The sequence below is a fragment of the Electrophorus electricus genome, chromosome 21 (genome assembly GCF_041902795.1).
Source record: "Electrophorus electricus isolate QZ-2024a chromosome 21, ASM4190279v1, whole genome shotgun sequence".
In the NCBI taxonomy this organism is placed as follows: domain Eukaryota; kingdom Metazoa; phylum Chordata; class Actinopteri; order Gymnotiformes; family Gymnotidae; genus Electrophorus; species Electrophorus electricus.
In genome coordinates this window covers 15490001-15511776 of record NC_137517.1, presented here as the reverse complement: position 1 = coordinate 15511776, position 21776 = coordinate 15490001, and the positions used below count along the sequence as shown (strand labels likewise).

General features: G+C 41.6%; 5 protein-coding genes and 1 pseudogene across 5 annotated transcripts; all 6 read left to right on the top strand.

Moving 5' to 3' along the window:
* The first annotated feature begins 1970 nt into the window (after positions 1–1970).
* LOC145652818 (histone H4) lies at positions 1971–2872 on the top strand. The gene has a single exon (XM_081704475.1). The coding sequence runs from the start codon at positions 1983–1985 to the stop codon at positions 2292–2294; it is 312 nt and encodes a 103-aa protein (XP_081560601.1). The 5' UTR covers positions 1971–1982; the 3' UTR covers positions 2295–2872.
* A 96-nt stretch (positions 2873–2968) lies between these two features.
* On the top strand, positions 2969–3589 carry LOC145652808 (histone H2B). The gene has a single exon (XM_081704338.1). The coding sequence runs from the start codon at positions 2984–2986 to the stop codon at positions 3356–3358; it is 375 nt and encodes a 124-aa protein (XP_081560464.1). The 5' UTR covers positions 2969–2983; the 3' UTR covers positions 3359–3589.
* A 6294-nt stretch (positions 3590–9883) lies between these two features.
* LOC118240563 (histone H1 pseudogene) lies at positions 9884–10728 on the top strand (annotated as a pseudogene).
* Positions 10729–11256: 528 nt separating this feature from the next.
* On the top strand, positions 11257–11709 carry LOC118240573 (histone H2A-like). Its single transcript, XM_035521467.2, has one exon. It carries the CDS (start codon positions 11311–11313, stop codon positions 11695–11697), a length of 387 nt encoding a protein of 128 aa, XP_035377360.1. The 5' UTR covers positions 11257–11310; the 3' UTR covers positions 11698–11709.
* Positions 11710–12238: 529 nt separating this feature from the next.
* LOC145652781 (histone H3) lies at positions 12239–13242 on the top strand. The gene has a single exon (XM_081704066.1). It carries the CDS (start codon positions 12283–12285, stop codon positions 12691–12693), a length of 411 nt encoding a protein of 136 aa, XP_081560192.1. The 5' UTR covers positions 12239–12282; the 3' UTR covers positions 12694–13242.
* Positions 13243–16650: 3408 nt separating this feature from the next.
* LOC145652862 (histone H4) lies at positions 16651–17510 on the top strand. Its single transcript, XM_081704552.1, has one exon. The coding sequence runs from the start codon at positions 16663–16665 to the stop codon at positions 16972–16974; it is 312 nt and encodes a 103-aa protein (XP_081560678.1). The 5' UTR covers positions 16651–16662; the 3' UTR covers positions 16975–17510.
* Positions 17511–21776: the final 4266 nt, after the last annotated feature.

Genomic DNA, 21776 nt, shown 5'->3' with positions numbered 1-21776 from the left:
TTGAATTTTGCATCACCTGGCCTTTCTTAACAATGATTGTGTACAAGCCATAACCATAACAGGCTAATGAAGGTCTGAGACTGCGGTCAAAGTTATTTGAGCGTTCAAATCTCCTAGCTACTCCTTTTTTCACTCTAAAATTGTACAAAACCAAACTAATAAACTGACGTTGCTTAAAATGTTGAAAAGTGTGTTTCATCTTTACCTGTATGCCTTTTGGAGATCATTTCATTTTCAAATTGATTACTTGTTCACAGTAACATATACTTTGAGCAGGGGTGCACAAACTTTTGCATGGCAATGTATGGCTGCACTTCTATTTTGTTCTTTCAGAACACAGCTGAAATCTTTTTATTAACAATTTCCTTCTCTACCCTTACAATATATTCTTAGCCAAAACTGTCTTCTTCTTGATTATGCAATGGTCTATTTTTCGTCAGAGAGAGTGAGAGAGTGAGTGTGTGTGTGTGTGTGTGTGTGTGTGTGTGTGTGTGTTTGTTTTTGTGCGCTACTGTTTGTTTTGATGTAGCTCTGCATTTGCATTTCCTGAAAGAAAGGGGATGAAAAAAATAACTACAAAGAGTAACAATAGCACTGGAAGAACAAGTATAATAACAATGTACAATTAGACTATTTATTCAGGGGGTTGAGAAATATTACTGACACATGGTTCTAAACTATCACTTTTGAACATGCCTTCAAATCACTTTGGCAACCACTGTTGAAAGCATGACGATCATAAACACACGGTGCACAAGCGTTAAGCTGTTCCACAAATCTAATAATAAATGGCCAACAGTTCTTGATTCCAAATGAAACTGTCCCTTCAGGTCTCTTGAAGGCAGAAAGAAGTCAACTCTCATTTTGTTGTGGCTGCTTTTACAGTTTGGCCACAAGATGGTAACGAAGCTCCATCTATCAGAACATCCCAATCAGTATTAGTGTGTTTTACTCGCCATCATTTAGCCAATTTAGTTTTCTTGTTTTTTTTATTTGAAATATACTTCTATTCCTCCTCTTCCTCCCCCTTTTCCTACTGTTAATAATAATAGTAGTAATAATAACAATAATAGTGGTGGTGATCATGTTAACAAAAATATTAATAATAATAGGGTAGTTTCCCTGTGCTGAGTTCAGGCTGCCCTCCAGTACAGGTTTCAAGCTTGACATTTTAAGTAAAGCTACTTGACAGTGATGATAAAATTCCCAACCCGGCAGTTGAGTCATACTTTTTACAACATTTTATTGAGCATTTTTTTTGGAATGTAGCCTTTGAAGGCCCTTGAATGCTGTATTTGGGCATACAAGTGTGTTTTCCTATGATTTACAAGCGTAGTGATGTCCTTTATTAATGCTTGAAGGACGAGGGTACGTGGACGGAGTTATGTTATGTGAAAATAGCAGTTAAGCTGCCACTGTTGCAGAGGAAGATGAAAGTGAGAAGACAGCAGATTCTCTAACCTGAACTACATGTTGTTCTTGGCTGGTGGGAACCCTAAGAGGCCTAATGAACACAAGGATTAGGAGTGTGTATATAATTTCTATATTTTCCAGCAAGAGTCTTTAAACTTAGGGCTTTTCAGCACCAGTGCTGAGGACCTACTTCCATTCTGACTCTTCTTCTTTTGATTAGTAGCAGTTGTAACAATTGTAGGCCAGCTTATGCTGCACGGAATCTTTTGTTGTCTTTGCTTGTTTGTTATCGTTCTTTTTCTTCCCTTACGTTGTTGTTCGTTGTTATTGTCTAAGATCTCTTAGATGTTCTATCTATGAATTGTCGTTTTGCCAAATAGTATTGAGATTTTATTCCAGTCTGGCTAAGTGTTGTGCTGGAGGCGTTTGGAGGGGCATGGTATTTAGCTCCGCCTCCTCGAGTGCTCCTTGTCTTCAACCAGGTCCTTTAGAAGAGAATAATAGTGGCGCACTGGGTGAAAGCGCTTCATTATTTCTCTTTTCTTTGAGTGGTGAAAGAAGCCTAAGCGATGTCTGGAAGAGGAAAGGGTGGTAAGGGCCTTGGGAAAGGAGGCGCTAAGCGTCACCGTAAGGTGCTCCGCGACAACATCCAGGGTATCACTAAGCCCGCTATCCGCCGTCTGGCTCGTCGTGGCGGCGTCAAGCGCATCTCCGGTCTGATCTACGAGGAGACCCGTGGTGTGCTGAAAGTGTTCCTGGAGAACGTTATCAGGGACGCGGTCACCTACACCGAGCATGCCAAGCGGAAGACGGTCACCGCCATGGACGTGGTTTATGCTCTGAAACGCCAGGGACGTACTCTGTACGGCTTCGGAGGTTAAACGCTGAGTTCCAAAACGATCAAACCAACGGCTCTTTTAAGAGCCACCCATCCACTCGGTTAAAGAGTTGTTTTGTGTGTCTATGAGCGCCTATAAGTGTAGTGCCTGAATGCGCACAAACGACGTTTAGTTCTATATTGATGAGAGCTGTAACACGCTTTTAAACGTCTGCATGTTGTAGGCTCCAAATCCTAGCCCAAAATAAGACACGATAATGTTAAAAACAGAATACCTGTTACAACCGATTGTGTGCGTGTGAGTTAAAAAGGTTGAAAACGATTGATTATTGGAGGAACGAAATACATCTTGGACTCTTTTGGAGGCATATAAATGGATGATGTTTACCTAATTTATAGATGTAAATTGTATTGTTAATGTATAGAGTGAAGGTAGTCTGGGTCCTCCGGTGGATCTTGTTTGTGAGGCTTTTGTGATGCAGTGTGTGTGTGTATTGAATTGAATTGTTTCAATAAAGTCAATTTAAAAATGGATTAAGAGGTGAACGCTATGGGGTGGCGGAGCAACGATAGGGAGGTTCCTGTGAGAGGAGGGGTTGTTTTCTGGCCAATGATAGCTTGTCATGACCGAGGAGGGGAGGGTGTGTTCAAATTAGAATACCAGAGTCTAAATAAACTGGGTGTTCAGGCGCCGTTTTTCATTCTGTTGTGGTTTACTCAGCAACGAGCGTCATGCCCGAGCCTGCCAAGTCCGCGCCGAAGAAGGGATCCAAAAAAGCCGTGACTAAGACGGCCGGTAAAGGAGGCAAGAAACGCAGAAAGTCGAGGAAGGAAAGTTATGCTATCTACGTGTATAAAGTCCTGAAACAGGTCCACCCCGACACCGGTATCTCTTCCAAGGCTATGGGGATCATGAATTCCTTTGTGAATGATATCTTCGAGCGCATCGCTGGTGAGGCTTCTCGGCTCGCTCACTACAACAAGCGTTCAACCATCACCTCCAGGGAGATCCAGACCGCCGTGCGCCTTCTGCTTCCTGGTGAGCTGGCCAAGCACGCCGTATCTGAGGGTACAAAGGCCGTCACCAAGTACACCAGCTCCAAGTAAAGCGTCTTAGTGCGACTTGACTAACCTAAAGGCTCTTTTAAGAGCCACCCACGTTTTCATCAAAGAGATTTTCTATCATGAGAGTGCATGTATGGTAAAACGAGAATAGAGTTCTAGCCGAAGTGGTGCTTGTGCGCTTTGGCCTCGTTTCTCTTCCTATTTTCTGCGCGTTTTATTAATCCATTTTCATAGCCTTTATTCAGCTGCATGTAGCTTGCAATATATTAAATGTGTTAGACACTTGTCAGTGATCAGTGTTTTATTTATTTGTATGTGTGTGTGTGTGTGTGTATATATGTATATATATAATGCTCTTGTATCCTACAAGCATGCCATGCCATAATATTCTTTTCACATATTTGCTGTAGAAGTCTAGTCATCTGCAGATGTTTTGCATTTTCCCACTCCTTGTACTGCATACACATGGCAGCTATTTTTACAGGCAATTCCTACCACTTTCATAACAGTTTATTCATTCTATTCTTAATGGTCTAGGCCTACGTGACCCCTTTGCCCCACAGGTCATTTGCAAGGTGCCTCTGTAATGTCCCATGCAAGAGACTGAAGTCTTGGAAGACTCGTGTATGCGCATATGTATGTGTAAGCCATAGACAGACAGAGAGAGAGAGAGAAGTGGAAGTCATGCAAGGTATGTGTATTCTGGGAGTGCTATTAATGAGTCACACTCATAGAATCACAGCATATGGGGAAAAAAAACTCAGTAAAATAAACTATTTTTTTGAGCTGACCCAGTAAACAAACCTTATGTATGTTCTTTAGAACATTTTCTGAATCATCTCATCAATAAGATTTTGATCTAAAATGAAACATCACAAGGCAAGTTTGTCTATTGCCATTCAAAGTGCACAAAGCAATACAGAAGGTAAGGGTTAAACCCATGACATGGCCTCACAACTAACTTTTTCTCAGCTTGAGGGTTCAGATGAGGTCAGTGTAATGCATTTTAGAGTTAGAGTTTACTTGGTTATTCAAATGAAGTTTCTGATGAGGCAGGGTAATTCACTTTAGGGTTAGAGTGAACTTGGGGTTATTCTGAAGAGGCAGGGTAATGCACTTTAGGATTGGGTCTTGGGCCCACAGCAATAATTTGAGCTCGGACACCTGACGGTGTTCACGTGGTCTCCTCCCCTGATGAGGTGCACCTGATGCTAGCCCAACAAGAGGACGGCTACCTGATGAGGAGCACCAGATTTGGGCTGATTTGACAAAGACACTTGGGTTTTTAAATCATTTTATTAAGTTTTCATATCAGAAAAACAAACAATGAAAACATTACTTATGAGCGGCATTATAAAACAATATTTCATAAGAGAGAATCTATACTTTACAATAATTTTTCATCTGTCAATTCTCATAATTTTTGTAAGAAAACTTTCACTTGTTCATTTGAGACAAAGGTATTTTCCATAGTCATTTTAATTCCTGTAGACCAAATTAGATTCACAATTATGCATATACATATCCACACAATGAAATATTACTTATGGAAGGCATTATTGAACAGTATTTCATAGGAAAAAATCCAGACTTTATAATCATTTTTCATCTTCCGGTTCTTTTTTTTTCTTTTGAAAAACAAACAAAGCAAGATTAAATATAGACTAAATCACAGATAAAACATCTCACTTGAAACTTTCCAAACTTTACACTTCACGCAAATCCATGCTGCAAACATTTTAAGATTTCCCATGGTATATCATTTTTCATCTTGTCATGCTTTTGTCTCTTTTTTAACTTTACTATACATTGTTTCACTACTTGTTCACTGGACACAGAAGTATTTTCAATAGTCATTTTAGCTCTTGCAGACCAAATTTGATTCACAATTGTACATATACATATCCAAAACAAAATCCTCTTTTTACAGTGTATGTTCACATTATAAGCATCATATATAATGTTTTTGCGATTAAATTCTATGTTTAAACCAAACCTGAATTGTTCCCATATTTCTTTAGATCTATAGCAGTCCACCAACAGATGCCTATTGTTTCTTTCTCTTTACAGTTAGGCATTGGGCATTCGGTCGTCTTCCCAAAGCAACTCCATTTAACCACAGACCTCGTTGGTAGCCTACCCACTGTGGCAAGTCACATCTTCTCCTTTATTTTCTCTAACATGTTCTCCTGATAGCAAATTCAACAGATTTTTCTCCCTTTCATCGCAATCACCAAACTGTATCTGCCCCTTGTACTTATGATCTGCTATACTTTTATAAATAGTTTTACTCGATAGCGTTCTCCAATCGATCTTCAAACTTTTACATTTATCAACAAAATCTGAGTACAAGAGTTTATAGTATAGTACACTCTTCCTTTTCTTTCCTTTCTTCTTTTCCCAGTCTGAGATTTCACCAATCCATTTAGCTTTCCTACCAATGCTTGTATTGACTTGTCTACAAAAACTTATTTTTAATTTATCGCCAAGTTCTACTGCACCTAAGCCTCCATTTTCTTTATTCTTATATACATAGTCCCTTTTTGTGACTTCTCTGTTATTACCCCACATTGTTCTAATACAGATTTTATTCAGTTCGGTCACTATTTTTTCCGCTGGAGGAGAAACAATAGACAGAAATAAAAGTTTTGATAAAATGAAAGTCTTAATTAGTTTGATCTTCAATTTGTAACTCACACCCCAGTGTATAATCCTCTTTGATTCCTCTGTGATTTCCTGTAGTATCTTTCAGTTACTCTCAACTATTCCCCAATCCAAACCGCCTCAGCCTTGGAATGATTCAAAGATGCCCCGGATACATGTTCATACAAGTCAAAATGTTCGAAGATCCTATCTAAATCTTTTTGAGTTTTTACAAAAACTTTTACGTCATCCACATGTGCAGATACAACACATTTCTGTAAATTACTGGTGATCTGAACTCCCTTTAGCAAATTGTCATTTTTTAGTTTCAATAATAATGAACTTATGGCTAAAATATACAATGCTGCACTCAAAGGGCACCCTTGTTTAACCCCTCTATGGATAGCAATTTTGTCTGTCAAGCCTCTGTTCACATTAAGCAAAACAGTCTATTTCAAATACAAAAGCTTAATCATTTTTATAAATCCTTCCGGGAATTCATTCCATAACTGACCACAAGTAGTCACGTGATATCGAGTCAAAGGCTTTCTTCTGATCTAAGGTGACTATATAAAACCCAGACTTATTCATACTTTTTTTTTGTGTGATAAGTTCTCTTATCATGCATAAGTTATCCCACATATTCCTCCCTTTAATTGCACATGTGGGTCCAGGGGCGATGTGGCACAGGCAGGGGCTGTAACTTCCCAGCAGGGAGAGTGCAAGGTGTGCGTGACTGGGCACAGACTACACAAGACATTATGTAATCATGTGTCTCATCAGGAAGGGAGGGCCACCAAAACTTATGGGACAACATGCGCGTGGTGCGATTGATACCAGGATGTACATTACATAAGGTCGTATGAGCCCATTCTAGTAACATTCCTCTGAGGGAAGCTTCCTTTCCTCAGTTTGGACAGAGCACTCTCCACCATTTCACTGCGAGTTATACTGTGTATGACTATGTATGTGACGAATAAACCGAACTTGAACTTGAATGTATCATTTTTCTTGGGGACATTCCTCTGGGCTAGAGTCATCCTTCAGAGCATTCTCCAGGTTGTCTTGGAAGCCCCACCATATGGTAGCTAGAAAGCAGCTATTTGGCAGGATGGTCTCAGGATTCGGGTTGGTCTCTCCCTTGTCATAGATGTTTGACAAGGCATCCACCTTTTGATTCTTGGAAGCGGGTCTGTAAGACACTGTGAAGTTAAACCGAGAGAAGAACAATGATCACCTAGCTTGTCTTGGGTTGAGTCGTCGAGCTGTAGGTACTCTAGATTTTGATGGTCCATGAATAGCAAGAAGGGATGTTTAGGCCCTTCTAACCAGTGTCTCAATTGCTCTAGGGCAAGTTTTACCATGAGAAGTTCCCGGTTTCCTATATCAAAATTCCTCTCGGCAGGTTGTAGTTCCCAGGAGTAAAAAGCACAAGGGTACAGTCAAGGTGGGGTGCCTCTGTGACAGGACTGCCCCCACTCCTACCTCAGAAGCATCCACTTCCACCATGAAGGGAAGAGAAGGGTCAGGCTCACTGAAGGGGGCCTTTGTTTTGGCACCCATTCTCTAAGTCAGGAAGGCCTGATCCATGGCCATGGTCCACTGAAGCTGCTGTCTGCCTTGTTTCTTGAGGAGGTCCAAAAGGGGAACAGCTATGTCACCAAACCCCCGAATGAACCTTCTGTAGAAGTTGACAAAACCCAAGATTTGTAGCAACTCCTTGATGGTGGTGGGTTTAGGCTAATTTTGGATTGCAATCACCTTATCAGGATCCATGGAGAAGACTCCTGGTTTGAGGGTACACCCTAGAAAAGTAACACAGTTCCTTTGGAACTTGCACTTCTTGGCCTTGGCATACAGGTGATGTTGTTGGAGACGCGTCAGGACAGCCATTACATGATGCACATGCTCCACTTCGGATTGGGAAAACACAAGGATGTCGTCTATGTACACTATCAGGAACCGGGCGGGCCCAAAATAGCATACCCAAATAAATGATTTATAATATCGAATATTCTTAAAGTACAGTGGCACTTGTGTGCTTTGGCCTCGTTTCTCTTCCCCTTTTCTGCGCGTTTTATTAATCCATTTCCGTACCCTTTATTCGGCCGCATGTAGCTTGCAATGTATTAAATGTCTTTGAACACTGACACACAAGTGTCTGTTTTATTTATTTGTTTGTTTGTGTGTGTATATATGTATGTATATATATTTAGGCTCTGATGTATCCTACAAGCATGCCATGTCACCTTGGCAACTATTGTAATCTTCATAGCCCACATTATGACATTATTTCCTGTTGTTACCTTTCATTAGTAGCTGTTAATATTCTTTTCACATGTTTTGCCCTGTTTGCTGTAGAAGAAGTCTAGTCATCTGCAGATGTTTAGCATTTGCCCACTCCTTGTACTGCATACACATGGCAGCTATTCTTTACAGTCAATTCCTACCACTTTCACAACAGTTTATTCATTCTATTCTTAATGGTCTAGGCCTACGTGACCCCTTTGCCCCACGGGTCATTTGCAAGGTGCCTCTGTAATGTCCCATGCAAGAGACTGAGAAGTCTTGGAAGACCCAGCATGTGTGTGCACACATCTATGTGTATGTGTAAGCCATAGACAGAGAGAGAGAGAAGTGGAAGTCATGCAAGGTATGTGTATTCTGGGAATGCTATTAATGAGCCACAGAACTGTGACTCATAGAATCACAGCATATGGGGGAAAGAAAATCAGTACAATAGATTATTTTTTAGAGCTGACCCAGTAAACCCATGACAGGGCCTCACAAAAACTCACTTTGTCTCTGCTTGTCATTAGGCTTCTTATGAAGTTAAGGATTGCATCCCTTCATTTATTGCACTAAAGTTAGGAGAAAACTGTCCAGATAGGCCTTTGAGTGATATTCTGTTTGGGAGTAGGTTACACATGTGCCATACCATAGAAGTGTGGTGCTATAAATGTTATTGGGGTTTGCAAGAAGGTAAAGCTTGGAAAGAGATTATGAAGTTATTGTAATTCACCTTAGGGTTAAAGTGAACGGGGTTCTTCAAATGAAGTTTCTGATGAGGCAGGGTAATGCACTTTAGGCTTAGAGTGAACTTGGGGTTATTCAGATGAGGGTTCTGATGAGGTCAGGGTAATTCACTTTAGGTTTAGAACTTGGGCCCCCAGCGATGATTTGAGCTCGGACACCTGACGATGCTCACGTGGTCTCCTCCCCTGATGAGGTGCACCTGATGCCATCCCAATAAGAGGATGTCCACCTGCTGAGGAGCACCATCCCGAGTGAGAGTATCCGTTTTGGGGGCTTCTTTTGACTAAGACTGGGATGATTTAACAAAGACACTTGGCTGTGCGAGGAACTCTCTCACATAACCACACTCTCCTGCATCCCACACCTGTGTTTTACTGATACCTACATAAGGCTTTTTTCAACTAGTGCACACACCACTGCCACACTCGTAAAACGTCCATACCTTTGCTCAGGCTCTCCTTCAACGCGCACGTGGGAACTTGCTAGACGTATGCCTTCATTTCTCACATTTTCAGGTCCCACAGCAGTAGAAATGGACCATGTCTTATTTGGAGCGGCAGTCGCGCAGTGCCTTTTTGAGGGAGCTGTGCAAAACGAGATGGGGCTGCACTGGCTTTTCTGGCACGCAAATGAACCACAGAGCCCTTTCTTTCCAAACGCGTTGTTTGACGCCTTACAAATTGCTTTAGCGTGTATATTTAGAGCCGGATTTGTCATGAGAAAACACAAGCGCGAGCAGCTCACGGAAGCACAGACGCCGAGGGCTGGGCGGGTTGAGTCTACACCGTCCTCATGCGGCATTTAAGGCCGGCCCCTCGCTAGCAGGGAGGATCAACTCAACAGAGCCGTGTGTTCGACATAGTGTGCTGTTTGCGCGCGTCTGTTTCTCGTAGTTAACACGACGATGGCAGAAGTAGCTCCAGCCCCCGCCGCCGCTGCGCCGGCCAAAGCGCCCAAGAAGAAAGCTGCTGCGAGGCCCAAGAAAGCGGGACCCAGCGTCGGTGAGCTTATCGTCAAAGCTGTTTCTGCTTCCAAAGAACGGAGCGGCGTCTCTCTCGCCGCTCTGAAGAAAGCTCTGGCTGCGGGCGGTTACGACGTGGAGAAGAACAACACTCGCGTCAAGCTTGCTATCAAAAGCTTGGTGACAAAGGGAACTCTGGTGCAGACCAAAGGTACCGGTGCCTCTGGATCTTTTAAGATCAACAAGAAGCAAGCTGAAGCCAAGAAGACGCCCGCTAAGAAAGCCGCGCCTAAGGCGAAAAAAGCGCCCGCCAAGAAACCTGCCGCGGCTAAAAAGCCCAAGAAGGTAGCGGCAAAGAAGCCCGCCGCCGCCGCCGCTGCAAAGAAGTCTCCCAAGAAGGCGAAGAAACCTGCTGCCGCCGCGAAAGCCACCAAGAGCCCTAAGAAAGCAAAGAAGCCGGCCGCCCCGAAGAAGGCAGCCAAGAGCCCCAAGAAGGCAAAGACTGTCAAGCCCAAGACTGCCAAGCCAAAGGCTGCAAAGGCGAAAAAAGCTGCCCCCAAGAAGAAGTAAACGTGCATGTTTTCATGTCTTGGTATCCCCAAAAGGCTCTTTTAAGAGCCACCCACTTTTCCAAAGAGCGGTTTTCTTTAAACTCTCGAAATGATTACGAGCGAACAAATACGGCCAGGTGTGTAATTGGAGTTTATTTTAACTTGCGATTTCATCCATACAGTATGACTGAGGACTACTGACATTTGGGAGAAAAGGGAAGGTATTGGGTTTAAATGGGGTGGCAACAGGAAAAAAGTATTATGTATGGAGTGTTTTTAATGAGAATTTGACTGAGAATGTGAAGGACTTTTGTTGATGATTGATTGATTGTGTGATAAATTCGAAGATTTGGAAAACGCGATGTAAGATGATTATTGAGCAATGTATAATACCTGCAGAAACTGTTTAAACAGATCGTGTGTGAGTTAAAAGGGTTGAAGACGATTGATAGAGGAAAAAAGACATTTCCCTGGGTTTTTTGGACATAGAAATGGATGATGTATACCTAATTTACAGATGTAAATTGTATTGTTAATGTATAGAGTGAAGGTAGTCTGGGTCCTCCGGTGGATATTGTTTGTGAGGTTTTTGTGATGGAGTGTTTTCAATTGACTTTATTAAGAAAATTCAATACAAAGTGGAAAGGGAGGCCGGCTTTGGAAGTGAACGAGTGCTTCGCGATTGGTTATTCGTCCTGTCCTCCTTAGCCAATAGGAGAGGAGTTGACTTTGCTATATCTGAAGCGTTGTTAGGTGAACGGGGATTATTTCAGCTTTGCTCACAAGACGCAGTTGTATTTATAATGAGTGGAAGAGGGAAGACCGGCGGTAAGGCCAGGGCTAAGGCCAAGACTCGCTCCTCTCGCGCTGGCTTGCAGTTCCCTGTGGGCCGTGTGCACAGGCTTCTGCGCAAAGGTAATTATGCCGAGCGCGTTGGTGCCGGTGCTCCGGTCTATTTGGCTGCTGTGCTGGAGTATCTGACTGCTGAGATTCTCGAGTTGGCAGGCAACGCCGCCCGTGACAACAAGAAGACCCGTATCATTCCTCGTCATCTGCAGCTCGCCGTGCGTAACGACGAGGAGTTGAACAAGCTGTTGGGAGGTGTGACTATTGCTCAAGGTGGCGTGCTGCCCAACATTCAGGCTGTTCTGCTGCCCAAGAAAACCGAGAAGACGGTCAAGACCAAGTAAATTCATCTCTGCTGCGTTGTCTGCAGATCCCAAAGGCTCTTTTAAGAGCCACCCACATTGACTGATGAAGTGCAACTGTTCCTACCTTGCATTTTTCTCGAGAGTACCAAATGATTAATGGGCACCGCTGTCCAATACCGTATCACGTCGAAGCGCACGTACACCTTCCCCCTTTTTGTGCGCCCAATAGCATCTGATGAAAGCAAGTACGTACATCTATGTACGTATTTGTAAGAGTAGTAGCTATATGTATATGCGCGCGATGCTGTTGGTGCTATAAACATGCAAAAACGTAACAGGGAATACGTTCAGGAATGTACACTGGAGGCAAATAAAAAGTACGGCTAGAAATGTGTTGCCGTGAGCCCGCCTCAGAAGTAGGCGTATCGTCTTGCTTTTTGAAATGCGCGCGTTGTGGAACACGGGCCAATTGTCTTGATGTGACGTGGCCTTGTTTGTCCAATGGATGGCAGGCTTACTGAAGACGCCCAATGAGCGCAGGTCGGCGTTATGGCTTAAAAAGGGTACCGTCTGAGTTGCTTTTTATTCTCTTTCTTTGTCAGTTAAGGGTAGAGTTCCGTCGCTATGGCAAGAACGAAGCAGACCGCCCGTAAGTCCACCGGTGGTAAAGCCCCGAGAAAGCAGCTTGCCACTAAGGCTGCCCGCAAGAGCGCCCCAGCCACCGGCGGCGTGAAGAAGCCTCATCGTTACAGGCCTGGTACAGTAGCTCTGAGGGAGATTCGTCGTTATCAGAAGTCTACCGAGTTGCTGATCCGCAAGCTGCCCTTCCAGCGCCTGGTGAGAGAAATTGCTCAGGATTTCAAGACCGATCTCCGTTTCCAGAGCTCGGCCGTTATGGCCTTGCAGGAGGCTAGCGAGGCATACCTGGTGGGCTTGTTCGAGGATACTAACTTGTGCGCAATCCACGCCAAGAGAGTCACCATCATGCCCAAGGACATCCAGTTGGCCCGCCGCATTCGCGGAGAGCGTGCTTAAACTAATCGCTCGGCGTCATGTCCCAATCTACCCAAAGGCTCTTTTAAGAGCCACCTAATCGTTTCGCTACAAAATGAGCAAGTGGCCTTAGCAACGCTTGAAACTGATGCGTCGTTGTTATAACGTGTATCTGACATGTGTTTCTTGGTTACGCAATCTAAAGTTGGTTTAGGAGTGGTTAATCACAGCTGAGAAAGTATGGCAACGGAGGGATTTTTATATAGTAGGACTGGGCAAGAAAAGCCTTCGATTAGATTTCTAGAGACTACTTATGGTGCACATTGCAACATTTTGGTTTTTAATCAGAACGCTATCAGAATGTAAAAGTATATTGAAGAACAATTAGCCAGTTTCTCTTGGGAGAAACAACAACAACAATAATAATAATAAGCATATGGAGTGGGTATGTCCTTCTCAGAAATCATTTCTAGGCTTAGCTGACAGCCACTGTCATAAAGGTTTCTTTGCTTTTGGATCTACTGTTGCAATAAACAGAATAATTGTCTTTCATCATAAAAAACCGAGCCCTAACAAATAGCTAAAAATGCTCTGAAGACAAATAAAATGGTTTTAGAAATGGACTTGCCTTTCATGATTCTTCTTCTTCTTCTTCTTCTTCTTCTTACTACTGTAAGCCTACTCATGGTTAGTTAGAGGAGACTTATATTAATTTCTTTATGTGTTTATTTTATTCATGTTCCACAAGCACTTAATATGTGAGATCAAAGCATGCTTTTCATGCATTTATTTCCATAATCTCATTATGGTCTTTTTTCTTTTTTTTTTCTTTTGTGAACTACTGAAATTACCCATCTGGAACCCCATAGTTGGTTTGTTTGCTGTACTATGTACCAGGCCTCCTTAACAGATAGCATGTCACACAACAATATTTACAGTGGTATGCAACGGTTTGGGCACCCCTGGTCAAAATGTATGTTACTGTGAACAGATAAGCAAGTTGTAGATGAATTGCTCCCCAAAATGCTTAGTACCAAGTAGCACCTCCTTTGGCAAGCATCTCATCTTGTAAGCACTTTGTGTAGCCAGCCAAGAGTCTTCCGATTCTTGTTTGAGGGATTTTCATCCATTCTTCCTTGCAACAGTCTTCCACTTCTGTGAGATTCCTGGGCTGTCTTGCATGCACTGTTCTTTTGATGTCTATCCATAGATTTCAATGCTGTTCAGATCAGGGGACTGTGAGGGCCATGGCTAAACCTTCAGCTTGCACCTTTTGAGGTAGTTTATTATGGATTTTGAGGTGTGTTTAGGATCATTATCCATTTGTATAAGCCATCCTCTTTTCAACCTCAGCATTTTTACAGAATGGTGTTATGCTTGCTTCCAGAATTTTCTGGAAGTTCATTGAATCCATTTCCCCCTCTACCCGTGAAAACCTCCCCGTGCCATTGGCTGCAATACTACCCCAAAACATGATTGATACCCCCCCACCATCTTAATGGTTATAGAGGTGCCATTTTTTCTCCAACCATACATGTTTAGATTTTCTTTTGCAACCTTCTGATGCAGAATTTTGTGGTAAGGACGGAGGAGACGTTTTCTTCTTATGATGCTTCCATAAAGGTCATGTTTGTGCAGGTGTCTCTGAACAGTAGAACAATGTACCACACCACCAGAGTGTGCTAAATCTTCCTGAAAGTCCTTTGCAGTCAAGCAAGGGTTCTAATTTCCCTTTCTAACAATCCTACAATCAGACGTCTCTGAAATGTTTCTTGGTCTTCCAGAGCTCACCTTGACCGGCACTATTCCTGTTAACCACCATTTCTTAATTACATTTCAAACTGAGGAAATTGCGACCTGAAACTCATTGCTATCATCCTATAGCTTTCTTCTGTTTTATGGGCCTCAACAATTTTCATTTTCATTTTGCTAAGCAGCTATTTAGAAGAACCCATGGCTGCTGGTTTCTGGGACAAGGTTAGAGGAGTCTGGCTGTTTATAAAGCTTTGAATTTTGCATCACCTGGCCTTTCTTAACAATGATTGTGTACAAGCCATAACCATAACAGGCTAATGAAGGTCTGAGACTGCGGTCAAAGTTATTTGAGTGTTCAAATCTCCTAGCTACTCCTTTTTTCACTCTAAAATTGTACAAAACCAAACTAATAAACTGACGTTGCTTAAAATGTTGAAAAGTGTGTTTCATCTTTACCTGTATGCCTTTTGGAGATCATTTCATCTTCAAATTGATTACTTGTTCACAGTAACATATACTTTGAGCAGGGGTGCACAAACTTTTGCATGGCAATGTATGGCTGCACTTCTATTTTGTTCTTTCAGAACACAGCTGAAATCTTTTTATTAACAATTTCCTTCTCTACCCTTACAATATATTCTTAGCCAAAACTGTCTTCTTCTTGATTATGCAATGGTCTATTTTTCGTCAGAGAGAGTGAGAGAGTGTGTGTGTGTGTGTGTGTGTGTGTGTGTGTGTGTGTGTGTGTGTGTGTGTGTGTGTGTGTGTGTGTGTTTTTGTGCGCTACTGTTTGTTTTGATGTAGCTCTGCATTTGCATTTCCTGAAAGAAAGGGGATGAAAGAAATAACTACAAAGAGTAACAATAGCACTGGAAGAACAAATATAATAACAATGTACAATTAGACTATTTATTCAGGGGGTTGAGAAATATTACTGACACATGGTTCTAAACTATCACTTTTGAACATGCCTTCAAATCACTTTGGCAACCACTGTTGAAAGCATGACGATCATAAACACACGGTGCACAAGCGTTAAGCTGTTCCACAAATCTAATAATAAATGGCCAACAGTTCTTGATTCCAAATGAAACTGTCCCTTCAGGTTTCTTGAAGACATAATGAAGTCAACTCTCATTTTGTTGTGGCTGCTTTTACAGTTTGGCCACAAGATGGTAACGAAGCTTCATCTATCACAACATCCCAATCAGTATTAGTGTGTTTTACTCGCCATCATTTAGCCAATTTAGTTTTCTTGTTTTTTTATTTGAAATATACTTCTATTCCTCCTCTTCCTCCCCCTTTTCCTACTGTTGATAATAATAGTAGTAATAATAACAATAATAGTGGTGGTGATCATGTTAACAAAAATATTAATAATAATAGGGTAGTTTCCCTGTGCTGAGTTCAGGCTGCCCTACAGTACAGGTTTCAAGCTTGACATTTTAAGTAAAGCTACTTGACAGTGATGATAAAATTCCCAACCCGGCAGTTGAGTCATACTTTTTACAACATTTTATTGAGCATTTTTTTTGGAATGTAGTCTTTGAAGGCCCTTGAATGCTGTATTTGGGCATACAAGTGTGTTTTCCTATGATTTACAAGCGTAGTGATGTCCTTTATTAATGCTTGAAGGACGAGGGTACGTGGACGGAGTTATGTTATGTGAAAATAGCAGTTAAGCTGCCACTGTTGCAGAGGAAGATGAAAGTGAGAAGACAGTAGTTTCTCTAACCTGATCTACATGTTGTTCTTGGCTGGTGGGAACCCTAAGAGGCCTAATGAACACACGGATTAGGAGTGTGTATATAATTTCTATATTTTCCAGCAAGAGTCTTTAAACTTAGGGCTTTTCAGCACCAGTGCTGAGGACCTACTTCCATTCTGACTCTTCTTCTTTTGATTAGTAGCAGTTGTAACAATTGTAGGCCAGCTTATGCTGCACGGAATCTTTTGTTGTCTTTGCTTGTTTGTTATCGTTCTTTTTCTTCCCTTACGTTGTTGTTCGTTGTTATTGTCTAAGATCTCTTAGATGTTCTATCTATGAATTGTCGTTTTGCCAAATAGTATTGAGATTTTATTCCAGTCTGGCTAAGTGTTGTGCTGGAGGCGTTTGGAGGGGCATGGTATTTAGCTCCGCCTCCTCGAGTGCTCCTTGTCTTCAACCAGGTCCTTTAGAAGAGAATAATAGTGGCGCACTGGGTGAAAGCGCTTCATTATTTCTCTTTTCTTTGAGTGGTGAAAGAAGCCTAAGCGATGTCTGGAAGAGGAAAGGGTGGTAAGGGCCTTGGGAAAGGAGGCGCTAAGCGTCACCGTAAGGTGCTCCGCGACAACATCCAGGGTATCACTAAGCCCGCTATCCGCCGTCTGGCTCGTCGTGGCGGCGTCAAGCGCATCTCCGGTCTGATCTACGAGGAGACCCGTGGTGTGCTGAAAGTGTTTCTGGAGAACGTTATCAGGGACGCGGTCACCTACACCGAGCATGCCAAGCGGAAGACGGTCACCGCCATGGATGTGGTTTATGCTCTGAAACGCCAGGGACGTACTCTGTACGGCTTCGGAGGTTAAACGCTGAGTTCCTAAACGACCAAACCAACGGCTCTTTTAAGAGCCATCCATCCACTCGGTTAAAGAGTTGTTTTGTGTGTATGAGCGCCTATAAGTGTCTAGTGCCTGAATGCGCACAAAGGACATTTAGTTTTATATTGATGAGAGCTGTAACACGCTTTTAAACGTCTGCATGTTGTAGGTTCCAAATCCTAGCCCAAAATAAGACGATAATGTTAAAAACAATACCTGTTACAACCGATTGTGTGCGTGTGAGTTAAAAAGGCTGAAAACGATTAATATTGGAGGACCAAAATACATCTTGGACTCTTTTGGAGGTATATAAATGGAGGATGTATACCTAATTTACAGAGGTAAATTGTATTGTTAATGTATAGAGTGAAGGTAGTCTGGGTCCTCCGGTGGATCTTGTTTGTGAGGCCTTTGTGATGGAGTGTGTGTGTGTATTGAATTGAATTGTTTCAATAAAGTCAATTTAAAAATGGATTAAGAGGTGAACGCTATGGGGTGGCGGAGCAACGATAGGGAGGTTCCTGTGAGAGGAGGGGTTGTTTTCTGGCCAATGATGGCTTGTCATGACCGAGGAGGGGAGGGTGTGTTCAAATTAGAATACCAGAGTCTAAATAAACTGGGTGTTCAGGCACTGTTTTTCTTTCTGTTGTTGTTTACTCAGCAACGAGCGTCATGCCCGAGCCTGCCAAGTCTGCGCCGAAGAAGGGATCCAAAAAAGCCGTGACTAAGACGGCCGGTAAAGGAGGCAAGAAGCGCAGAAAGTCGAGGAAGGAAGGTTATGCTATCTACGTGTACAAAGTCCTGAAACAGGTCCACCCCGACACCGGTATCTCTTCCAAGGCTATGGGGATCATGAATTCCTTTATGAATGATATCTTCGAGTGCATCGCTGGTGAGGCTTCTCGTCTCGCTCACTACAACAAGCGTTCAACCGTCACCTCCAGGGAGGCTCTTACCTTCCGTATTGCTTTTACTAATACAGTGTAACGCAGACATTTCGATTAAGTAATAAAAAAGGATTGACGTGAACATTTTTTATGAGTCAGGATTCTTACTGATGAGTACAATTTGCTGTGCTCTCAGGGAGGGAGGGGTGGCATAGTCTCTGGCTCTCTGCACTCTCCTGTCAATCACAGCAACACTGGCCACAGCTTGAAAGGATGTGACTGCATGAGGAAAATTGTGACAACCCTCACCCTCCCTGGTTGGCCGCTGACATGTGACGAGGAATAATTACCTGATGGGTAGGAATTGTCTATGACTAAAATATGGAGGAAAAAGAGAAAGCGAGAAAATGTAACCAACAACTCATTATTTATTACAATCATTATTATTTTGAGATTGAGAGAAGTCAGTACACTTCCTCCTTTCCTATAACTCATATTCCTCAATTCCAGGAGACATCTGGGAATTGCTGGCTTTGTTATAGAAAATGTAAAGGAGCAAAAAAGTGTCTTGTATGGAGCCTACGTGTTAAAGTTGGAGATTAATAATCAAACAACTGTTGTCAATAAAGGAACTCTGGTGCGGGAGATGAGTTAGGTGCCCTGTACACAGGGTGCCCGTGGGTCCTTAAAAAGTCTTAATTTGTCTGAAATTACATTTTACAAATTTGAGGCATTAATAAGTCTTCAGTTGTCTTAAATGTGAAATTGCATGGTCTTACATTTTATGCTTCAGACATGTTTTTGCTGTAGGCCCATTCGAATGTCGCAAATGAAATTCCTGACTAACACGGTTAGTCTGTCACCTAGTCACTGATTGTAAATCTGAAAAGTGCCTATTGAAGATGACAAGCTCTATTTTGATATAACTTGTTAAAAGGTTTGTGTGTAACTTTGTTTTCATGTGATGCTTAAGAAGACAGCTAGTAAACAGACATCATTACACCATCAGAGGAGAAATTAACTCAATCAACTGAGGTAACTAGGGCATTTTAAAACAGTTTATTACCATGACATATTCATATTTCTACCTTGGAAACCTAACTTGTTTTGTTAGATATTTGGATGTATTGTCAGTTCCAACATTTTCTCACATCTGACACAATGCTGACAGATTAGTTTAGTCCGTCAGCGCGCTTGCAAGTCGTGTTGGATCGCGACAGGAAATTCTAATCACTGTTTCATCTGACGCTGTCCATCTCAACATGTTTCACTCAACTTATAATTGTGTAGCTATCTACAGATTTTGCGAGTATGCTTGAAATCCTCTCAGAATTCAGCTCGTAAGATCCAGCTTTATCGAGCTAACACTAGCTAGCTACGTTTGAACATTTACGTGAAGTAACAAAGCTAGACACGGTCGAGACTTATAGTTAGCAAAGCTAAATAGATAATTTATTTTTGGTTCTATCTGTATTCATTGCTCACGATGTCGAGTTATCGTTTTTATACAAAGTCTGTCTAGTTTAGATAACTAGGTGTATTTTTTGCCGTTATTATGTAGGCTTGAATGTAAGGCATCACTAGTTTACATATCGCTTGCCTGATGAAACGAAGCATCAGGTAGGAAGGAAATGCATGTTAAATGCATCTTTAAAAGCGTGATCATGTTAAATGCATGTTACTTGCAGGTTTGTGAATATCGACAAGAATACGACATCTCGGTTCTTATAAGTTGCTGCGTGAAAAAGTAAACGAGACTCGAATGATATATTGTGAAGGGACAGTGAGGGCGCAAAATATTACTAATACAATAAGGCTTCATACCAATGAATATTACTAATACAATAAGGCTTCATACCAATCCACAGTAATTTATGCAATTGTGACATTGCATCGAACACAACTAAGATAAAACACCCAAACCCACAGCTAGGTAATATATAAATCGACAGAACACCAGAGCTTTATTACATATAGGATTTAATTAGTTTAATCATCATGAGGAGAGCTTCTAATACAAAGAAGATGTTCCTCCGTGATGAGAGCAACGCTCCAGAGGCAAAGGCAAAACCTGAAAGCAGGTGCCGTTTTCCACGGATTGCTGGAGCCTCTGTGACAAAATGTGAATCCCCAGACTTCCTTGTTATAGGACAGTGCTGCAGTTTAAGTGTTAAAGAGGCAGCATGCAAGAGCAGCACTGTGAGTGTGAAAATGGCTCACACTCCCAGAGCTCCAGTCACCTCAACACAGGTTGGACCTCAGTGCGGGCCAAAGCCAGAAGCTCCTCACATTCCATGGTTAATCTTCACTGAGCTGATTTTCCTATTTCAAATGGACCATTTGTCACTGACTGTGAGGATTACTGAAGGTTAAAGAAGGCCCAGTGGAGGGCAAGTGGAGAATATTTATCCTTCAGGTCTGTTTCAGCCAGAGAACCTGCTCAGAAGCCTCTTAGACATCATCAGTGTCACTCAGACAACTCTAGAAGAGGCCAGTAGACTGCTGACATCTTCATCAGATGATAATTATTTGTTGTTCTGCCATCATAAAAACCTCAAAATGAAGAATGAGCTGATGAAACTGAATGTGGAGAAATCTCTGAATAAGATGCTTTCAGAGGCTGTTAAAAGACTACAGCGAGTGAACAACAGAAAAGCATTACAGCACATTGATCAGTAACACACCTGAGATACACACACACACACACACACACACACACACACACACACACACACACACACTCAATAACATAGATGTAGACATGTCAATACATTTGCCGACACACTCTCGTGTGTTTACTAGCTTTGTCATACACAACCTTCCCACACTTAGACTCAATATCCAGTGTCATAATCATACATTCTTCGAACATGAAACAGTTTGTTTGTTTATTTTCTTTGTCATATACAACCTACCTCCCAAAACACTCTTGACTAGGCATCCACTTCCAAACTTATTCAAACATTGACCAACACTGACATGAACCTGTGATTATTTACTCTATGGTGTTCATATTCCACCCCTATATCACCCATCAGTCTGTGCACCATAATACATTCAATCTTTCATTGTTGTTGTTTTTAGTAATTGAAATGCAATAACATTATTAGTATTTTCAGCCTTTATATCCTACTATAAGTAGAGTTGGGTGATTAGATTTCTTCAAACTCATGGATGATTCTTGATTATGATTTTATTTTTTTATATCCTTACATAATAATTGAAAACTTGGACAATTCAATACAAACAAGGTTTTTATCAGAATGAACTGGATGTGCAAAAATAATCTGCAGCAGTCAAACAGTGAAAAGTTTGTTTATTTTAAAGATCCTTAAGAGACTAAAAATTATGCAAGTACAACAAAACTGCAAGTATAAAAGCAAAGTAAGAGATTTTATTATTAATTTTTTATTATATCCATTCAAAAATACCTTTATTGATGGTTTTTCCCTCATGTGAAAGGCCACTACACTGTGCATCATATCTTAGTCTCAACATTAGTCTCAACATTATAGCTACTATAATAGTTTACTAAATTAGTAGAAATTAAATAATTTGCACAAATCAGGGATGTTTTCTTGCTACATTAATTCAGTATCATAAGTATCAAACTCATCACAAGTCAGTTATAAACTACAACAAGGAAATAGTCTGTTTATATCGCTCCTACTTCTTGGTGCAGGCTACAATTTATTGTGTAGTGATTTAGATACAGTAAACTAAAACGTAATAACATGAGGGAAGCCTAAATGTGAAGAAACTTAACTAGTTAAGAAGGCACGCAAGACTGGTGTTAATAAGAAACCTTTTACCAGCCAAAGCCTGTGCTTTTGTGAATACACAGATGTGTATTTCTCAGAGCAGGGCTCATGGTTTCAGGTGGACCACTCAGGACAAAGCTTT